The 21,913-nt window shown below is 37.7% G+C and overlaps 1 protein-coding gene across 3 annotated transcripts in view; it reads left to right on the forward strand.

Annotated features, from left to right (window-relative positions):
* The window catches only part of LOC134666499 (spondin-1), a 53,857-nt gene that overhangs the window by 24,102 nt on the left and 7,842 nt on the right, over window positions 1-21,913 (forward strand). For all 3 annotated transcript variants that reach the window (XM_063523680.1, XM_063523678.1, XM_063523679.1), the window contains one exon: window positions 350-520. In XM_063523680.1, coding sequence (XP_063379750.1) covers window positions 350-520 — 171 coding nt within the window. The remainder of the gene's footprint in view (window positions 1-349; window positions 521-21,913) is intronic.

A 21,913-nucleotide genomic window follows, 5' to 3' on the forward strand; every position in this document is an offset into this window, starting at 1 on the left:
AAGGTGAAGATTACCGAGCATATTTTAAAAATATTTTGTAACTCATTCTGTTCATACAAAAGTCAATGTCGCCGTTAAAAGAGTCCTTAAACTCCGCTACGTCGTATCTTAGTTATGAGATGAGACGTCACCGCTTCGCGCTTCAACGATTTAGTTGAGTAGGTATTTGTGTGCCGATGACGGAACAGACTGAATAATCCATTCGTTACGGTTGATCCTTATCTATATAGAAGTTTTACTGCACATCTAATGTATTGCGCACTTTGAGTTATTTTCCTATCATATACCTAGGATTAATTTGAATGAAATTAAAAATTTCATAAAAAAGAAAGGTTGATCGTGTGCGCAGGCATCTGCATGGAGCCGCCCGAGGCGGGCCCGTGCCGCGGCGTGTACCAGCGCTGGGCCTTCGCCGCGCAGAAGGGCATGTGCGTCCCCTTCACCTACGGCGGCTGCCGCGGCTCCCAGAACAATTTCCTCACGCAGGAGGAGTGCACCAGCACCTGCTCTGTTATCACTGGTGAGTCACTTCGACCAGCACTAGGCCTTCGCCGCGCAGAAGGGCATGTGCGTCCCCTTCACCTACGGCTGCTGCCGCGGCTCCAAGAACAATTTCCTCACGCAGGAGGAGTGCACCAGCACCTGCTCTGTCATCACCGGTGAGTCACTTCGACCAACGCTGGCTCTTCCAGAGGGGCATGTGCATTCTTTTCACCTACGGCGGCTGCCGGAGTTCCCATAACAACTTCCTCAGGCAGAAGGAGTGCACCAGCTCCTGCTCTGTTATCTATAGAGAGGGAAAGCTCATCTATATTTCCTAGATAATTATTTAAAGGGATCCCACTTGCACTCGTTTCTCTCTAGAACGTCTAGCATGTAGAACTTGCTACTCCCTGACGTATTTTCTTTAAGCTATGACATAAAATTTAAGAAGCGAGTTATCGACACGCACGCTTTGCCACTTGGTATGCCACAATTGCCACAAAAGCTCGTTTTAGAAATGATTGGATTGGAGCGTGTCGTACCTTTTTCCTATACCAAAACAACTCCTGATGCCAGAAACATGTTTGTCTAACGTTTCGTCTCTTCGTAAGTCCTATTTTTCGAAGGAAAAGGAATTTAATTTACCTGATAACCTCGTATGTACAACATAATATTAACCTTTAAGAAAACTGCCAACGTTTCTGACTAGTAGCTGGAAAGTTCCAGTAAGAATGATGTAGGCAGGTAAGTCATTACCTACCTAATAGTTACTTTGTATAGATGTTAACAAATGTTAGCAGTCGTTTTATCGGTCGAGGACAGGCAGTGACTTCAGTCCGTTGCAGATTGTGGATGTCATTACAATTAACGCATCAGAATAATTATAAACGAATCGAAGATCTAAGAGAAATGTTTTGACTCTTGCCAAAAACTTGGTAAACACTTAAAAAAAACTACTACTGAATTATTTTACAATAAAAAAAGTTATAAATACACGAAATCATTCCTGCACCCATAACCCAGGGATTGGGATGCTCGTCTGAAAGACAATAAAAATGGTTTTATGGTTATTTAAGAATAAAGGTATACGTTCCAGGAATCAATTGGGTATGCTTACAGCCTTACATAGCTCTGTTAAGTCTCACGAACCTATTCGTTGTCGCCATACAATTGAAGTTACACTCTCATTTTTAAAAGACATTTGACAACATGAAAATTCAAGTAACATAATTATATCTACGTCTACTACTAGTTTTCGTTGCTAGACATTTTAAAACAAAGAAATTAGAGCGAGGGAAGTGCTATGAATAAGTAAAAAAGTGACGTATTCCATCCATTATTCACACTCGACGACGACCTACGAGCCTACGAGCCTACTCTAGCTCCAAGAACTGATTGAAATAAAAACCTATTCACCATTTCATTGCTGCTGACTTTGATTACTGAACGAAGTAAATTGGGTCTATTTATAGGCTAGCTTACATATGCCCACATCTGTTTGCAAGAAGTTAGCTTACTATAGTATTGATTTACTTAGATATTTGGATATTAGTGTTCCTTGTTTACACATTGCTTAGTGTCAGAAGCGTTAATTATGTATTGACATAAGATGACATTAATCGGTTTTTTAACCGCATAACAGAAACCTGCATTTTCTTAATGATATTTTAATTGATTGTTAACATGCAAGAGTATGACACTCTTGCGTGTTGGAACCACGCCAGGATCTTTGGTTCACTCAATCTACCGGTTATTAAACTTTAATCGACTTCAATAAGTATAATTAAGTAGGAACTATATATAGTATAGGGATAAAAGTTCGCCTTTGTACTATTACACATTTATGTTTTATCTGATGTAACCAATATTCCTTTTTTTTCGTACAACAATAAATTATTTACTTACTAATTGCAAAGTAGGTATGGATCGAATTATCAAGTGCCTAAGAATATATTAGGTAAAGTCAGGCACAAAATGTTTAATGCAACTTATCTTGTATGTTTGTCATGTTGTAGTGTTTTCTGACAATGCAGGTGGAAAAAACCCGGTAAAATTATTTGTTCTTAGAAACAGCTCTTGTAATATTTTTAAAAGGCCTGCTTAGGTACTTATCGAAGCATTCGAAACATTTGTTGTAAATATGGTAATCACCCCTATAATGGACGTGACACCTTAAAATGTAACCTAATGCATTATCCTGTAAAATAAGTATTTAACATCAGTTTTTAAACACCGGCAACATTATTCTAACAAAAAGAAATATTTTGCAACGATCCATGCTGAATCCTAAAATATAGATAGCATATATATAATAGTACTATAAAAGTTTTTTTTTAAGATTACGAACTCTAAATAAAAATGCTAATGGATATAAACAGTTGATTCACACTATTCGTATTGCAAGTATCAATAAAATAGTTAGTGCGTCGGGCGATGACATCATACTTCTCATAGGCATGGCTTGATACATTTTTTCCTCCGAGTTGGACCAATTGCTGATGTCACAGCTGAGGTCATCGCAACCTTTTTTCATTCCTGATCATTAGGAGATGATATGGTACATAAAACCTTTTTACTTCGGAGCCATATTCCTAGAAGAAGGCTTCTTCTTTGAGACGACGTTGCTATTGTATTGTACAAATTGTAAAATCAGAATACCGCTCCTAATCGCCTAGTTTTAGGAAGTGCGATAAAACCAAAACAATGCGTGACCTTGAGCTGCGCCGGCGCAGACACCTGGGCTTTGTGAATGAGCTGGCTGGCAGTTTCCGCGCACATTAGTATGCGGCACAGACGCCTCTCTCAGCACTTAAAAAGGTATAAAAACCATGAAAAATACCATAGATGTTTCTATGTGATGTGATGCGCTTTTGTTCCAACTGAATAATTTTGGCCATCACGTCTCGTTTGAGAACAGTGAACAAAATCAATATTTGCCTCGTCTTAACATAATAGACAATAGACATAGTTTCAGACTCTGAATTTACCTAGATAGAATTAAATGTTGTCAATGCTCGATTCGTTCTAAAGTTCATTTGATAAAATTTTATTATTTTTTTAGAATAAATGGCGGAGAAGCCAAACATGTCAAGTCACTCACTAGTGTAAGTAGTGTATGAGAGAAAACATTGCGTAGTAACTATTTATTAATCTGTGACATTGCTGCTTGCTTCTCACTAATCATCCTCGGTGGGACAGTTGCCTTAGGCTAATTATTTTCAGATTAAACCTTTTATAAAAGGGCTTTTCTACGCGTCGCGGACGATAATAAAATGAGATAGATTTCATTCCATTTGTAAGATTTCCACGAAATAAGCGAGCAGGTAGCCTGCTTTTAATAAAATGGTTTTTCCAACAAACAATCCCTAGAGCAAAGATGAATATTTAGATTTTTATTCCTAGAATGATGGAAACTAGGGAAACAATTTCCCTGAAATGATTAAAAGCTGTATTGATTTTCCGCTTTTGTGAATCTGGGCAGTCTGGGTGTATTGTCGAGAATTTACTTATTTAGACGCCGCAATTAGACTATCATAAATATGAAATATGCATCATCATATATCACGATCATATAATAGATGTATTTAGAGTCGTTTAAATATGACGAACCTATCATGGTGTAATTACTTATAACACTAAATTTGATGTATACTTAATTACTTGCCGAGTAAATGTAACAGCTGACAGCAGCGGAAATAATATATATTAGGAGACCATTTAGAAGACCTTTTTTTTTAAAGAACGACCAGCCTAAGTAATCCATGATTTAGGTCGACTAAACGAACTAAGTTAAACATTATTACAGCTTAAGCACTTTCTTCTGTCCTAATTAAGATGCTAATTGCTAACTTAAAAAGTTGTCGAGTGACCGTCCTACCTTCCTAATTAGGTTACTTTTACATCTAGGTACCTAACTAGGTACATTCTTACTAGGTATATACCAAGTTACACATAGTGACTAAATACCTAAGTCATTTAGGATTCCGAATGAAGTAGCGCTTAAATAAAATAAAAATTCTTTATGTAGGTTGTATAGCTAACTTGCTTACTGGTGTTGTGGCGTCATTGAGGCGGGTGCATAGCGGTAGATAGATCTATTGCATTGTGCGCTGCACAAACGAGGAGAAAGCGACCTACGAGAAACACTCGCTTTCGTTTCGTTACCTATACAATCTCCGTTATACAGGGTTTCCACAAAACGGGACAACCCATTAAAACAAATTCATAATTGTCATCGACATCTTTATCTTTCTAGCGCTGTCCCGTCATTTACTACGGCTGACTTCGGAAGCCTTGGGTCCGCTCGGCACTCACTTCTGTCTGAAAAGCATTTGACATGCTTCCAAAATGTTTGCCGACCCCTGGCATAGATTATAAACATATATATTTATATACCTGAGAGTTAGGCTAAGCTAACTCTGCACAGACCTTTAAATCACAAAGCATAGGGCTGTCAACGAAAACGTCAAAATTCTATTAAAATATGACACATCCAAACTTTGTCACGTCAATGTTGGTGCAGAGTTAGCTCGGTCCACTAAAACCATTAAATCTTAAGACGAAACGGGAGCTGAGCTAAAAGTCAATTTTGAGATTTCAAGCTGAATATACCCGTCGCTCTGACGGGGCGTAACCGAGGCGTGAGAGACTGTATTTGTATGTGTAATGCACGCACACAGACGCGTGCGGGTGCGCCCGTACTCGCGCTGGCGCGCACCTCACTGATTGCAATTTGCATTGCCACTTTTTGTTACTGCTACTACTAAGTAGGGTAATTCGCCAGTAACTGGCCACTTTTAATAACTGGCCGCCCTAAACTAAAAATGAATCCTATTCACCTATAAACAGAATTCATTTTAGTATAAGGTTTTAATAACTTCAATAACTGGCCACTTTATACTAAAATTAATTCTATTTATAGGTGAATATAATTAATTTTTGGTTTGGGGTGGCCACTGACGAATTACCCTATTGCGATTGAACTTTTTTACTTACCCGGCTTACGTTTACGGAACTCGATATCGAATAGGGTAATTCGCCAGTAACTGGCCGCCCTAAACTAAAAATGAATTCTATTCACCTCTATACAGAATTCATTTTAGTAGGTTTCTATAACTGGCCACCTTATACTAAAATGAATTCTATTTATAGGTGAATAGAATTCATTTTTGGTTTGGCGTGGCCAGTTACTAATAGTGGCTTGTTACTGGCGAATTACCCTATTTATGTACTTAGTGGTTAATACTAGTATCAAGTAAGTATTTTTTTTTCAATAATGCTCAGAAACGAAGTATAGACATGACAAATATAAATATTAACGTCTTTGTAAGGCAGGATTGGACATTCTATAGAGTAAGAGTAAGTGTATGAAACAACCAATTCAGCTAGGACTAGGGAATGCTATCTAGATCTCGCAATTTCGAGATCTCGCTAGATCTCGCACGTATTTTCTAAATTTAACCTAGTTGACAGGAAATCTCGATATATGCAATCTCGGTCGAGATCTCGAACAAGACTGAAAGTGAAATACTTTGTTTTAAGTAATATATGACCTTAGATTCATGTTGTTCAGGCAGTGCTATTATGTGTCCGGCTTTAGCTCTATTATTGTTACGCAGTTTCTAAGTAAAGGTAAATAGTGGTTTAACATCGATAGCATTTCATAGAAGTAAAGTAAAAATTAAAATTGATTTTATGTTAAATATTTAATTTGTTGTTGTTATTTTCAAAATATAACATGAGGTACCTTAAATAAGTAGTATGTCGGCGGCATATCGAAAAATCGTAATCCTTGGCGTATCATGAAACGCCACCATTTCCTGATCTAATATTAACCCAGGCATATCACGATCTTCCTTATGAAAGAGACGGCAGATTCATCAGAGCAATGCATTCTTTGATATTCCTAGCTTCATAGCGGGCGCATTGTAAAATAATTGATCGAGAAATCATATACATATTTTCAATGATTTTGTAAATGACTACAGCTATGACTACGGTTATTAGAAACCGATTATAGTATGTTTAATATTCTTTCTAATGGTATGCATCACCAATTGATCAGTAAAATAGAACCCGAGAAATAATGATCAGTTGAGGTCGGTCGCCCGCCATTTACGTGACGGAACAAAATTCATCATTACTTTGTTATATGTTTAATATCATACATCAATAATACTTATGTTTTTGGAAAGCTAATGAAATTTTTCGTATATTTTATAATAACATTAATTGCGATAAAGTTATAATTTATTGAGTTAGACGCATGTTTTGTCAGTACTTATGCCATCCATGCACGGCACAAAATCATATATTTTAAATATTTTGTAAATGACTACAGTCATGACTACGGTTATTATAAAACAATAATTGCACGTTTAATACTCTTTCAAACGACATCTCACACGAACCGATCGGTCCCATAGGACTAAAGACTTGAACAAATATCAATGCTGGTCGGCCGCCCACTTTTTCCTTCCTTTTTTTCGACACGTCCCCCCCCCCCCCCCTCCATAAAATAAAAATCGGTTTATTCATATAAACCGGTTTATTCGAAAGAGGTGTGCTTCAACCCTGAGCAGGATACGGGACAGCCCCAATAGAATCCTGGGCATTGTCTCAGAAACATGGGACAGCCCCCTAATGAGGCACTGGCTCGGTCTGCATGCGCCAGTTCCGTATATACCGGGTCATAGGTTAAGTTAGTTTTGTTTTATTTTTAAATTTTAATGTATTCTTTAGTTTTATATGATGTTAACCCTAATTTTAAGTTTAGTAATAATGATACTAACCCCAATGGACCTAAAGCAGGCCTATGGAACTCCCCGCGCGAGCTCGGATTAATACCTACGAATCTGCTCCCGTTCACGGTAGAAAAGCAAGCCAGTTGGTTGCCACACGCGCTCACGTACGCATGTCTCCGCGCGCCGCACTGTCAATTTTTACGATAGTTACAAGCTACGTATATAGTAGGTACCTACCTACTATTGAATTTCTTTAATTAAACATGTAATGTTTATTACGTATGACAAATGTATAGTTTTAGATATCTATCTATTTGAAATAGGTAGTGTTACCATTATTATTTTAGGGGGCTAATTAAAATGGAATAAAGGAAACTAGTACATTACTTATAATACATTTATTTGACTAAACGACAAATATCTAAGTTTAGAAGTGTCAAATGTTAACTTATGACATTATAATATATTAAATAGCCTCGGCTAGCTTACTACAGACTTAACTAAAAATATGAGAGCAAATGTGGGTTTGGCGGCTACATTTCTTATGGTTGGGCACTCTGGGTACGTGGTTTAAAAAATAAGGAAAATTATTTAAAGTAAGTTGGGCGCCTTGGAGAATATAATAAATTGGTTGTCTCTGACCTTTTAAGTAGTGACATTAGAAGGAAGGTACCACTGCCGACACACTATTGGAGACTCATGTCGCAGTGCCTCTGCATCCATGGTAGTTGTAGTAATAGCGAACAGGCCCCGACCGCCGGTACACCAAGCTGGCTGGGGGCTGCCTTACAGCCAAACTGTAGATTAAGTGGTAGGCCCTGTAACGAGTTACAGGTAGTAAGACAGGGTTCACAGACTTTAGACAAGCTGGAACCTAAACAAAGGAGAAAAATCGGTTCATGATTTAAAGAGCGGACCCCGCATGGGCGTAAGGATTACGAATTCAAAAACAAGTAATTAACTTACCCATCGAGGAGAAGCGGCATACGTGGCCGGGATTGACCAGCATGTCGACTCGATGAGGCCTCCACCAACACACCATCGTCTCACACGACTTCCATATAGGATAAAAATCCGGGACTGTGAAATAAAATTCACCACGCTATTAAATGGAATCTTATGCACAAAACCCACTGCAGAAATCACCAAAATACTCACTCAAAAAGGAGATGTCTTCCGATGGAAGTTATTATAGCCATAAAACAGCTTTCATACGGCGAAACACCGCAAAAGAAAAACGATCCTCGATCTCCATTTTAACAGGAGTAATGACAGACCAAATGGCAGAGTTGCCACAGCCCGAACTGGATTCGTGAGTTCGAGGTGACTTTGGAAAAAAACATTACCTTTCTTTTTTTAATTTACTTGGACTAATATTAAATAGAAAGAAAAAACAATATTTGAAGACAATTTTAATTTACAAACCCCTTTCGAAAAAAAAAATAAACAAAAATGTAGGAAGGCACCGAAATTATTTTTAATCTAGCAACCCGGACCATGTTGTTATCGACTGAGCTCGCTAGATGGCGGTAAGGGTATCAAATGAAGACGGCTCACATACTAAACAGTATTGAAAAAATGAAGAGTTAAAAATTTTATTGTTACAGTGCTCCCCTACCCGAAGAAAATTTTGACTACGGCAAAATTTTGAGCTGGCCCCCAGCTCGCAAAACCACCCTCTTATTTACTAGAAGAAGTCCCAAAAAAAAAATCAACGCTAAAGGCATAAAGGAAAGCAACGACCACTCAATTCGAACCCACGCACTAAACCATAATAAAAAATAAGCACAGCCGAGCTGTGCACAAGTTACCACCTACAAACTATAATATTACTGTACGGTAATCTACACTACGATACCCTAAACGTATATTAACCTAAACGAAACTAAACGCTAATAAGCGAAGCTGCAAAGCTCCCTACCTACGCACTGCATCGCTGTATATCTTGGCGGCGCAGCGAGCGACCTGGGTCGCGGGCTGCACGTCCAAATTATATGGCGGAATGTGCGTAAGGTAACAGATTAATCAATAATCTGTGGTAATGACTGAGTACAGTCAATTACCCATATGAGTTAAGGGCAGTGTCCGATAGCTCGGCTAAAGAGCCACTGAGCTAGCAGTCGACACTCCTCACAGGAACACTGGCCCTGCAGTGCGAAATCAGGGATTTCGCCCTGCACTGCCAACGCTCACTGTGGATAGACGGCTTATAGCCAATGAAATTTAACTAACTAATATCGGTGACTGCTACACTCTAAAAAAAATTTGGTTGGCCCTATCAATATTTTGATAGTCGTAATCAAGCATCTTGATTCCATACGAGCCTAACAAGGACTTCGACATTTCAAGTAAGGTAATTCTGATTGATCTTACTATTGCTATGTAACTGAGCCAACTAAGATCTTGTTCAATATATACATGAAAAAGAATTATGGTAACTAATTGACCCTAGTAAGATCAACTAAGCTTGATATTTATTGAATCAACCTACGTTACATAATTATGTCAACAAGTTAATAATAGATGCAAGGTATACAATTGTTAGGATTAATCAATACCTACTTTATTAGTTCAATCACAGATACACTTATTGTTTTAAGTAATCAGCTTTCATTGATTTATATAAGATCGTAATTGTTGTAATTAACTTAACGTCAACTAAGAAGAAACTGCTCTTAGTTGGTCTTCATTTTTTAGAGTGTACTTTACACTATTCAAGTAACGCGCATTTATCAGGCCGTGCCTTAAGTCGACACAGGTCTGGACGCGGAAACGAGACAAAAACACAACACAACGATACGTTGACCAGCTGTGTCTGAACGACAGGCAGACGGTAACGTTCGAAACAACACGAGACACACAAGGAAGTCGACTGTACAGGCTCCATTTCAAGCAATGCAAGTCTGTCAGTCTGACACACAAAAATCCGATGTTTGCGGACGACGCTTTAAGGCGTGTACCGCATAACAACCCCCTAACATCAACATTAACGTTCACGCATATGGTTTAAGTCATACCGCAAAGCGCTAACAAAAGAAGACGGCACTGCTATTAAGAGCTTGACGGTTTAAAATCCGCCAGAACCCGACCAGCCAGTGCCGATTGGAATGCTGGTTTAAAGCGCCAGCACCCCGGTAAAACACGCGAAGAGTCTTTAAATCGTCCTCTTCGCCCACCCACAACAAACAAACCACGTGACTGAGTTACGTTTGCTCAGACACGATCGAAAGAAAGTAATACGTAAACAAAACTCCTGCATGCAACACATAAAAAAAACTCCTACCGAAACATCAACAACAAAAAAAAACTGCGCGATCACCGATATTAAACTAATAAGTAAGTATTTACTTCACCGAAGGTAACAACAATAAGGAAAAAACTCGATTTAAGTCGAGACAATAGATAAGGAAAAGTAGGTAATAAACATAACTCCCGTACGAAACCACTTTCAAAAACCACTACAATAAGATTCGACCTTAAAGGTAAACCGCTATTTGAATATCGGTAAGTTATTTAAAAAAAAAAACGTAAGTCAACAACAATAATTGTGACTGACTGTACCCAACCACGTCAAGAAACTATTTAATATTAATTTTATTTATTTTAAACTTCAACTCCAAACATCCCGTAATAAACTTAATAAATGTAAACTCCTGCTGACTGTACTTCACTATAACCTCCAAATTTGCTCCCTTTACATTATGTAATAAATTTATAATACGGTCCATCCTTTCAAACAAGATTACCATAGTAGTACAATTACCAGTAACTAATCCTTCACATCAAGTATATAAAAAAAAACAATGGAAATTAGGTATTACATTTTTAACACTACTACTAACCCTCTAGTAAATTAAAAACTTTTGTTTGAAAACAAGTCACCAAAAAAAAATTGAAAGTGAAAAATAAATTAAAGTTTAAGCACTTAAGTACCTCACTACCCGGTAAGGGTTTAACCTTTTGTGAGTGACTCTCCGGTAAAACATGATATAAATCACAAAAAAAAATACAATAGTCAAAACATAGTGTGTCTGCTATCCGGTAAACTACAACGTCTTTTATGAAGTAAAACTTTTAACATTAAGAGCTACTAAGGAAATACATTTATAAAATAAATTGTCAAGTTTATGACATTTGTCTAAAATTGCTTTAAATTAATAACATCTGGAGTTTAAATACCAGCAAATGAATAAGTAATTAGACTACAACTCCTTTACAGTACAACCTAAGTATATAAGTAGACAATTGACAACATGTGGCTGTCCTAACCACAATTAAATAGTAATTATTTTGAATATTGCAGTAAACAAAGGTAGGTACAATAAAGCAAACAGAATGTCCAACCATAAGTTCCTTTAGCTAACTTATATGTGACTAAAGGGTGCTCGCCAAAAGAAAAGCCCCGCGATGGGTGACACTGTTACCATTATTATTTTAGGGGGCTAATTAAAATGGAATAAAGGAAACTAGTACATTACTTATAATACATTTATTTGACTAAACGACAAATATCTAAGTTTAGAAGTGTCAAATGTTAACTTATGACATTATAATATATTAAATAGCCTCGGCTAGCTTACTACAGACTTAACTAAAAATATGAGAGCAAATGTGGGTTTGGCGGCTACATTTCTTATAATACGCACTCTTTGGGCACTCTGGGTACGTGGTTTAAAAAATAAGGAAAATTATTTAAAGTAAGTTGGGCGCCTTGGAGAATATAATAAATTGGTTGTCTCTGACCTTTTAAGTAGTGACATTAGAAGGAAGGTACCACTGCCGACACACTATTGGAGACTCATGTCGCAGTGCCTCTGCATCCATGGTAGTTGTAGTAATAGCGAACAGGCCCCGACCGCCGGTACACCAAGCTGGCTGGGGGCTGCCTTACAGCCAAACTGTAGATTAAGTGGTAGGCCCTGTAACGAGTTACAGGTAGTAAGACAGGGTTCACAGACTTTAGACAAGCTGGAACCTAAACAAAGGAGAAAAATCGGTTCATGATTTAAAGAGCGGACCCCGCATGGGCGTAAGGATTACGAATTCAAAAACAAGTAATTAACTTACCCATCGAGGAGAAGCGGCATACGTGGCCGGGATTGACCAGCATGTCGACTCGATGAGGCCTCCACCAACACACCATCGTCTCACACGACTTCCATATAGGATAAAAATCCGGGACTGTGAAATAAAATTCACCACGCTATTAAATGGAATCTTATGCACAAAACCCACTGCAGAAATCACCAAAATACTCACTCAAAAAGGAGATGTCTTCCGATGGAAGTTATTATAGCCATAAAACAGCTTTCATACGGCGAAACACCGCAAAAGAAAAACGATCCTCGATCTCCATTTTAACAGGAGTAATGACAGACCAAATGGCAGAGTTGCCACAGCCCGAACTGGATTCGTGAGTTCGAGGTGACTTTGGAAAAAAACATTACCTTTCTTTTTTTAATTTACTTGGACTAATATTAAATAGAAAGAAAAAACAATATTTGAAGACAATTTTAATTTACAAACCCCTTTCGAAAAAAAAAATAAACAAAAATGTAGGAAGGCACCGAAATTATTTTTAATCTAGCAACCCGGACCATGTTGTTATCGACTGAGCTCGCTAGATGGCGGTAAGGGTATCAAATGAAGACGGCTCACATACTAAACAGTATTGAAAAAATGAAGAGTTAAAAATTTTATTGTTACAGTGCTCCCCTACCCGAAGAAAATTTTGACTACGGCAAAATTTTGAGCTGGCCCCCAGCTCGCAAAACCACCCTCTTATTTACTAGAAGAAGTCCCAAAAAAAAAATCAACGCTAAAGGCATAAAGGAAAGCAACGACCACTCAATTCGAACCCACGCACTAAACCATAATAAAAAATAAGCACAGCCGAGCTGTGCACAAGTTACCACCTACAAACTATAATATTACTGTACGGTAATCTACACTACGATACCCTAAACGTATATTAACCTAAACGAAACTAAACGCTAATAAGCGAAGCTGCAAAGCTCCCTACCTACGCACTGCATCGCTGTATATCTTGGCGGCGCAGCGAGCGACCTGGGTCGCGGGCTGCACGTCCAAATTATATGGCGGAATGTGCGTAAGGTAACAGATTAATCAATAATCTGTGGTAATGACTGAGTACAGTCAATTACCCATATGAGTTAAGGGCAGTGTCCGATAGCTCGGCTAAAGAGCCACTGAGCTAGCAGTCGACACTCCTCACAGGAACACTGGCCCTGCAGTGCGAAATCAGGGATTTCGCCCTGCACTGCCAACGCTCACTGTGGATAGACGGCTTATAGCCAATGAAATTTAACTAACTAATATCGGTGACTGCTACACTCTAAAAAAAATTTGGTTGGCCCTATCAATATTTTGATAGTCGTAATCAAGCATCTTGATTCCATACGAGCCTAACAAGGACTTCGACATTTCAAGTAAGGTAATTCTGATTGATCTTACTATTGCTATGTAACTGAGCCAACTAAGATCTTGTTCAATATATACATGAAAAAGAATTATGGTAACTAATTGACCCTAGTAAGATCAACTAAGCTTGATATTTATTGAATCAACCTACGTTACATAATTATGTCAACAAGTTAATAATAGATGCAAGGTATACAATTGTTAGGATTAATCAATACCTACTTTATTAGTTCAATCACAGATACACTTATTGTTTTAAGTAATCAGCTTTCATTGATTTATATAAGATCGTAATTGTTGTAATTAACTTAACGTCAACTAAGAAGAAACTGCTCTTAGTTGGTCTTCATTTTTTAGAGTGTACTTTACACTATTCAAGTAACGCGCATTTATCAGGCCGTGCCTTAAGTCGACACAGGTCTGGACGCGGAAACGAGACAAAAACACAACACAACGATACGTTGACCAGCTGTGTCTGAACGACAGGCAGACGGTAACGTTCGAAACAACACGAGACACACAAGGAAGTCGACTGTACAGGCTCCATTTCAAGCAATGCAAGTCTGTCAGTCTGACACACAAAAATCCGATGTTTGCGGACGACGCTTTAAGGCGTGTACCGCATAACAACCCCCTAACATCAACATTAACGTTCACGCATATGGTTTAAGTCATACCGCAAAGCGCTAACAAAAGAAGACGGCACTGCTATTAAGAGCTTGACGGTTTAAAATCCGCCAGAACCCGACCAGCCAGTGCCGATTGGAATGCTGGTTTAAAGCGCCAGCACCCCGGTAAAACACGCGAAGAGTCTTTAAATCGTCCTCTTCGCCCACCCACAACAAACAAACCACGTGACTGAGTTACGTTTGCTCAGACACGATCGAAAGAAAGTAATACGTAAACAAAACTCCTGCATGCAACACATAAAAAAAACTCCTACCGAAACATCAACAACAAAAAAAAACTGCGCGATCACCGATATTAAACTAATAAGTAAGTATTTACTTCACCGAAGGTAACAACAATAAGGAAAAAACTCGATTTAAGTCGAGACAATAGATAAGGAAAAGTAGGTAATAAACATAACTCCCGTACGAAACCACTTTCAAAAACCACTACAATAAGATTCGACCTTAAAGGTAAACCGCTATTTGAATATCGGTAAGTTATTTAAAAAAAAAAACGTAAGTCAACAACAATAATTGTGACTGACTGTACCCAACCACGTCAAGAAACTATTTAATATTAATTTTATTTATTTTAAACTTCAACTCCAAACATCCCGTAATAAACTTAATAAATGTAAACTCCTGCTGACTGTACTTCACTATAACCTCCAAATTTGCTCCCTTTACATTATGTAATAAATTTATAATACGGTCCATCCTTTCAAACAAGATTACCATAGTAGTACAATTACCAGTAACTAATCCTTCACATCAAGTATATAAAAAAAAACAATGGAAATTAGGTATTACATTTTTAACACTACTACTAACCCTCTAGTAAATTAAAAACTTTTGTTTGAAAACAAGTCACCAAAAAAAAATTGAAAGTGAAAAATAAATTAAAGTTTAAGCACTTAAGTACCTCACTACCCGGTAAGGGTTTAACCTTTTGTGAGTGACTCTCCGGTAAAACATGATATAAATCACAAAAAAAAATACAATAGTCAAAACATAGTGTGTCTGCTATCCGGTAAACTACAACGTCTTTTATGAAGTAAAACTTTTAACATTAAGAGCTACTAAGGAAATACATTTATAAAATAAATTGTCAAGTTTATGACATTTGTCTAAAATTGCTTTAAATTAATAACATCTGGAGTTTAAATACCAGCAAATGAATAAGTAATTAGACTACAACTCCTTTACAGTACAACCTAAGTATATAAGTAGACAATTGACAACATGTGGCTGTCCTAACCACAATTAAATAGTAATTATTTTGAATATTGCAGTAAACAAAGGTAGGTACAATAAAGCAAACAGAATGTCCAACCATAAGTTCCTTTAGCTAACTTATATGTGACTAAAGGGTGCTCGCCAAAAGAAAAGCCCCGCGATGGGTGACACTGTTACCATTATTATTTTAGGGGGCTAATTAAAATGGAATAAAGGAAACTAGTACATTACTTATAATACATTTATTTGACTAAACGACAAATATCTAAGTTTAGAAGTGTCAAATGTTAACTTATGACATTATAATATATTAAATAGCCTCGGCTAGCTTACTACAGACTTAACTAAAAATATGAGAGCAAATGTGGGTTTGGCGGCTACATTTCTTATAATACGCACTCTTTGGGCACTCTGGGTACGTGGTTTAAAAAATAAGGAAAATTATTTAAAGTAAGTTGGGCGCCTTGGAGAATATAATAAATTGGTTGTCTCTGACCTTTTAAGTAGTGACATTAGAAGGAAGGTACCACTGCCGACACACTATTGGAGACTCATGTCGCAGTGCCTCTGCATCCATGGTAGTTGTAGTAATAGCGAACAGGCCCCGACCGCCGGTACACCAAGCTGGCTGGGGGCTGCCTTACAGCCAAACTGTAGATTAAGTGGTAGGCCCTGTAACGAGTTACAGGTAGTAAGACAGGGTTCACAGACTTTAGACAAGCTGGAACCTAAACAAAGGAGAAAAATCGGTTCATGATTTAAAGAGCGGACCCCGCATGGGCGTAAGGATTACGAATTCAAAAACAAGTAATTAACTTACCCATCGAGGAGAAGCGGCATACGTGGCCGGGATTGACCAGCATGTCGACTCGATGAGGCCTCCACCAACACACCATCGTCTCACACGACTTCCATATAGGATAAAAATCCGGGACTGTGAAATAAAATTCACCACGCTATTAAATGGAATCTTATGCACAAAACCCACTGCAGAAATCACCAAAATACTCACTCAAAAAGGAGATGTCTTCCGATGGAAGTTATTATAGCCATAAAACAGCTTTCATACGGCGAAACACCGCAAAAGAAAAACGATCCTCGATCTCCATTTTAACAGGAGTAATGACAGACCAAATGGCAGAGTTGCCACAGCCCGAACTGGATTCGTGAGTTCGAGGTGACTTTGGAAAAAAACATTACCTTTCTTTTTTTAATTTACTTGGACTAATATTAAATAGAAAGAAAAAACAATATTTGAAGACAATTTTAATTTACAAACCCCTTTCGAAAAAAAAAATAAACAAAAATGTAGGAAGGCACCGAAATTATTTTTAATCTAGCAACCCGGACCATGTTGTTATCGACTGAGCTCGCTAGATGGCGGTAAGGGTATCAAATGAAGACGGCTCACATACTAAACAGTATTGAAAAAATGAAGAGTTAAAAATTTTATTGTTACAGTGCTCCCCTACCCGAAGAAAATTTTGACTACGGCAAAATTTTGAGCTGGCCCCCAGCTCGCAAAACCACCCTCTTATTTACTAGAAGAAGTCCCAAAAAAAAAATCAACGCTAAAGGCATAAAGGAAAGCAACGACCACCCAATTCGAACCCACGCACTAAACCATAATAAAAAATAAGCACAGCCGAGCTGTGCACAAGTTACCACCTACAAACTATAATATTACTGTACGGTAATCTACACTACGATACCCTAAACGTATATTAACCTAAACGAAACTAAACGCTAATAAGCGAAGCTGCAAAGCTCCCTACCTACGCACTGCATCGCTGTATATCTTGGCGGCGCAGCGAGCGACCTGGGTCGCGGGCTGCACGTCCAAATTATATGGCGGAATGTGCGTAAGGTAACAGATTAATCAATAATCTGTGGTAATGACTGAGTACAGTCAATTACCCATATGAGTTAAGGGCAGTGTCCGATAGCTCGGCTAAAGAGCCACTGAGCTAGCAGTCGACACTCCTCACAGGAACACTGGCCCTGCAGTGCGAAATCAGGGATTTCGCCCTGCACTGCCAACGCTCACTGTGGATAGACGGCTTATAGCCAATGAAATTTAACTAACTAATATCGGTGACTGCTACACTCTAAAAAAAATTTGGTTGGCCCTATCAATATTTTGATAGTCGTAATCAAGCATCTTGATTCCATACGAGCCTAACAAGGACTTCGACATTTCAAGTAAGGTAATTCTGATTGATCTTACTATTGCTATGTAACTGAGCCAACTAAGATCTTGTTCAATATATACATGAAAAAGAATTATGGTAACTAATTGACCCTAGTAAGATCAACTAAGCTTGATATTTATTGAATCAACCTACGTTACATAATTATGTCAACAAGTTAATAATAGATGCAAGGTATACAATTGTTAGGATTAATCAATACCTACTTTATTAGTTCAATCACAGATACACTTATTGTTTTAAGTAATCAGCTTTCATTGATTTATATAAGATCGTAATTGTTGTAATTAACTTAACGTCAACTAAGAAGAAACTGCTCTTAGTTGGTCTTCATTTTTTAGAGTGTACTTTACACTATTCAAGTAACGCGCATTTATCAGGCCGTGCCTTAAGTCGACACAGGTCTGGACGCGGAAACGAGACAAAAACACAACACAACGATACGTTGACCAGCTGTGTCTGAACGACAGGCAGACGGTAACGTTCGAAACAACACGAGACACACAAGGAAGTCGACTGTACAGGCTCCATTTCAAGCAATGCAAGTCTGTCAGTCTGACACACAAAAATCCGATGTTTGCGGACGACGCTTTAAGGCGTGTACCGCATAACAACCCCCTAACATCAACATTAACGTTCACGCATATGGTTTAAGTCATACCGCAAAGCGCTAACAAAAGAAGACGGCACTGCTATTAAGAGCTTGACGGTTTAAAATCCGCCAGAACCCGACCAGCCAGTGCCGATTGGAATGCTGGTTTAAAGCGCCAGCACCCCGGTAAAACACGCGAAGAGTCTTTAAATCGTCCTCTTCGCCCACCCACAACAAACAAACCACGTGACTGAGTTACGTTTGCTCAGACACGATCGAAAGAAAGTAATACGTAAACAAAACTCCTGCATGCAACACATAAAAAAAACTCCTACCGAAACATCAACAACAAAAAAAAACTGCGCGATCACCGATATTAAACTAATAAGTAAGTATTTACTTCACCGAAGGTAACAACAATAAGGAAAAAACTCGATTTAAGTCGAGACAATAGATAAGGAAAAGTAGGTAATAAACATAACTCCCGTACGAAACCACTTTCAAAAACCACTACAATAAGATTCGACCTTAAAGGTAAACCGCTATTTGAATATCGGTAAGTTATTTAAAAAAAAAAACGTAAGTCAACAACAATAATTGTGACTGACTGTACCCAACCACGTCAAGAAACTATTTAATATTAATTTTATTTATTTTAAACTTCAACTCCAAACATCCCGTAATAAACTTAATAAATGTAAACTCCTGCTGACTGTACTTCACTATAACCTCCAAATTTGCTCCCTTTACATTATGTAATAAATTTATAATACGGTCCATCCTTTCAAACAAGATTACCATAGTAGTACAATTACCAGTAACTAATCCTTCACATCAAGTATATAAAAAAAAACAATGGAAATTAGGTATTACATTTTTAACACTACTACTAACCCTCTAGTAAATTAAAAACTTTTGTTTGAAAACAAGTCACCAAAAAAAAATTGAAAGTGAAAAATAAATTAAAGTTTAAGCACTTAAGTACCTCACTACCCGGTAAGGGTTTAACCTTTTGTGAGTGACTCTCCGGTAAAACATGATATAAATCACAAAAAAAAATACAATAGTCAAAACATAGTGTGTCTGCTATCCGGTAAACTACAACGTCTTTTATGAAGTAAAACTTTTAACATTAAGAGCTACTAAGGAAATACATTTATAAAATAAATTGTCAAGTTTATGACATTTGTCTAAAATTGCTTTAAATTAATAACATCTGGAGTTTAAATACCAGCAAATGAATAAGTAATTAGACTACAACTCCTTTACAGTACAACCTAAGTATATAAGTAGACAATTGACAACATGTGGCTGTCCTAACCACAATTAAATAGTAATTATTTTGAATATTGCAGTAAACAAAGGTAGGTACAATAAAGCAAACAGAATGTCCAACCATAAGTTCCTTTAGCTAACTTATATGTGACTAAAGGGTGCTCGCCAAAAGAAAAGCCCCGCGATGGGTGACACTGTTACCATTATTATTTTAGGGGGCTAATTAAAATGGAATAAAGGAAACTAGTACATTACTTATAATACATTTATTTGACTAAACGACAAATATCTAAGTTTAGAAGTGTCAAATGTTAACTTATGACATTATAATATATTAAATAGCCTCGGCTAGCTTACTACAGACTTAACTAAAAATATGAGAGCAAATGTGGGTTTGGCGGCTACATTTCTTATGGTTGGGCACTCTGGGTACGTGGTTTAAAAAATAAGGAAAATTATTTAAAGTAAGTTGGGCGCCTTGGAGAATATAATAAATTGGTTGTCTCTGACCTTTTAAGTAGTGACATTAGAAGGAAGGTACCACTGCCGACACACTATTGGAGACTCATGTCGCAGTGCCTCTGCATCCATGGTAGTTGTAGTAATAGCGAACAGGCCCCGACCGCCGGTACACCAAGCTGGCTGGGGGCTGCCTTACAGCCAAACTGTAGATTAAGTGGTAGGCCCTGTAACGAGTTACAGGTAGTAAGACAGGGTTCACAGACTTTAGACAAGCTGGAACCTAAACAAAGGAGAAAAATCGGTTCATGATTTAAAGAGCGGACCCCGCATGGGCGTAAGGATTACGAATTCAAAAACAAGTAATTAACTTACCCATCGAGGAGAAGCGGCATACGTGGCCGGGATTGACCAGCATGTCGACTCGATGAGGCCTCCACCAACACACCATCGTCTCACACGACTTCCATATAGGATAAAAATCCGGGACTGTGAAATAAAATTCACCACGCTATTAAATGGAATCTTATGCACAAAACCCACTGCAGAAATCACCAAAATACTCACTCAAAAAGGAGATGTCTTCCGATGGAAGTTATTATAGCCATAAAACAGCTTTCATACGGCGAAACACCGCAAAAGAAAAACGATCCTCGATCTCCATTTTAACAGGAGTAATGACAGACCAAATGGCAGAGTTGCCACAGCCCGAACTGGATTCGTGAGTTCGAGGTGACTTTGGAAAAAAACATTACCTTTCTTTTTTTAATTTACTTGGACTAATATTAAATAGAAAGAAAAAACAATATTTGAAGACAATTTTAATTTACAAACCCCTTTCGAAAAAAAAAATAAACAAAAATGTAGGAAGGCACCGAAATTATTTTTAATCTAGCAACCCGGACCATGTTGTTATCGACTGAGCTCGCTAGATGGCGGTAAGGGTATCAAATGAAGACGGCTCACATACTAAACAGTATTGAAAAAATGAAGAGTTAAAAATTTTATTGTTACAGTAGCAAATTTTTAATTTATTTTGGTAAATGTTTATTTTAACGACAGTAAGTTAACTTTACACCGGAAAATGCCTACTCATTTTTGCTCTGGTTAACTTATAATTAATTAGGTACCTGTATTCATAAGGTCTCTATTATTTTTCTTTATTGTGTAACATTAATCTCTATCTGGTTTTAAATTACACGAAGTTTTAAAACTAATTCTTGCTGGGATTATCGCGCGGTTTATAAAACGGCGTAAACACTGCGGTTACTGCAGGGACATATGACCTTTTAAAATGACTATATATTTCGCAAACACTAAAACATAATCGGAGTATTAGGTATAATTTAAGATTTAGCTTTCCTTTTATTTTACTCCGTTGTTTAAGTAGGTATTTATTAGAGATGCAACGGATAGTTGTTTGGCCGGATACCGGATATTCGGCCTGACCATCAGCCGAATATCCGGTATCCGGCCGCCGGATATTCGGCCAGCGGAACTATACCTACATTTCGGTTTTTCAGGTGCGCATTCTGCAGGTTTGACCTGTTTACTAGTAAACGTTCGCGCGGACTCATTTCTAGGACCTAGGTTCGAAATGAGTGTGCACGCAAGTCAATGGAATTATTAAATTGTTTTAAAATAATAAACAAGTACGATTATGACCGTGTCTGTTTCTTAATTCCACTTTGTTTACTCCGAAAACAAGCAATTTTACTATCCGGTATCCGGCCGGATAGTAGGTCACTATCCGGTATCCGGCCGGATAGTAAACCAATGTCCGGATACCGGATAGTAACCGGA

Source organism: Cydia fagiglandana, chromosome 8 (genome assembly GCF_963556715.1).
Source record: "Cydia fagiglandana chromosome 8, ilCydFagi1.1, whole genome shotgun sequence".
Lineage (NCBI taxonomy): Eukaryota > Metazoa > Arthropoda > Insecta > Lepidoptera > Tortricidae > Cydia > Cydia fagiglandana.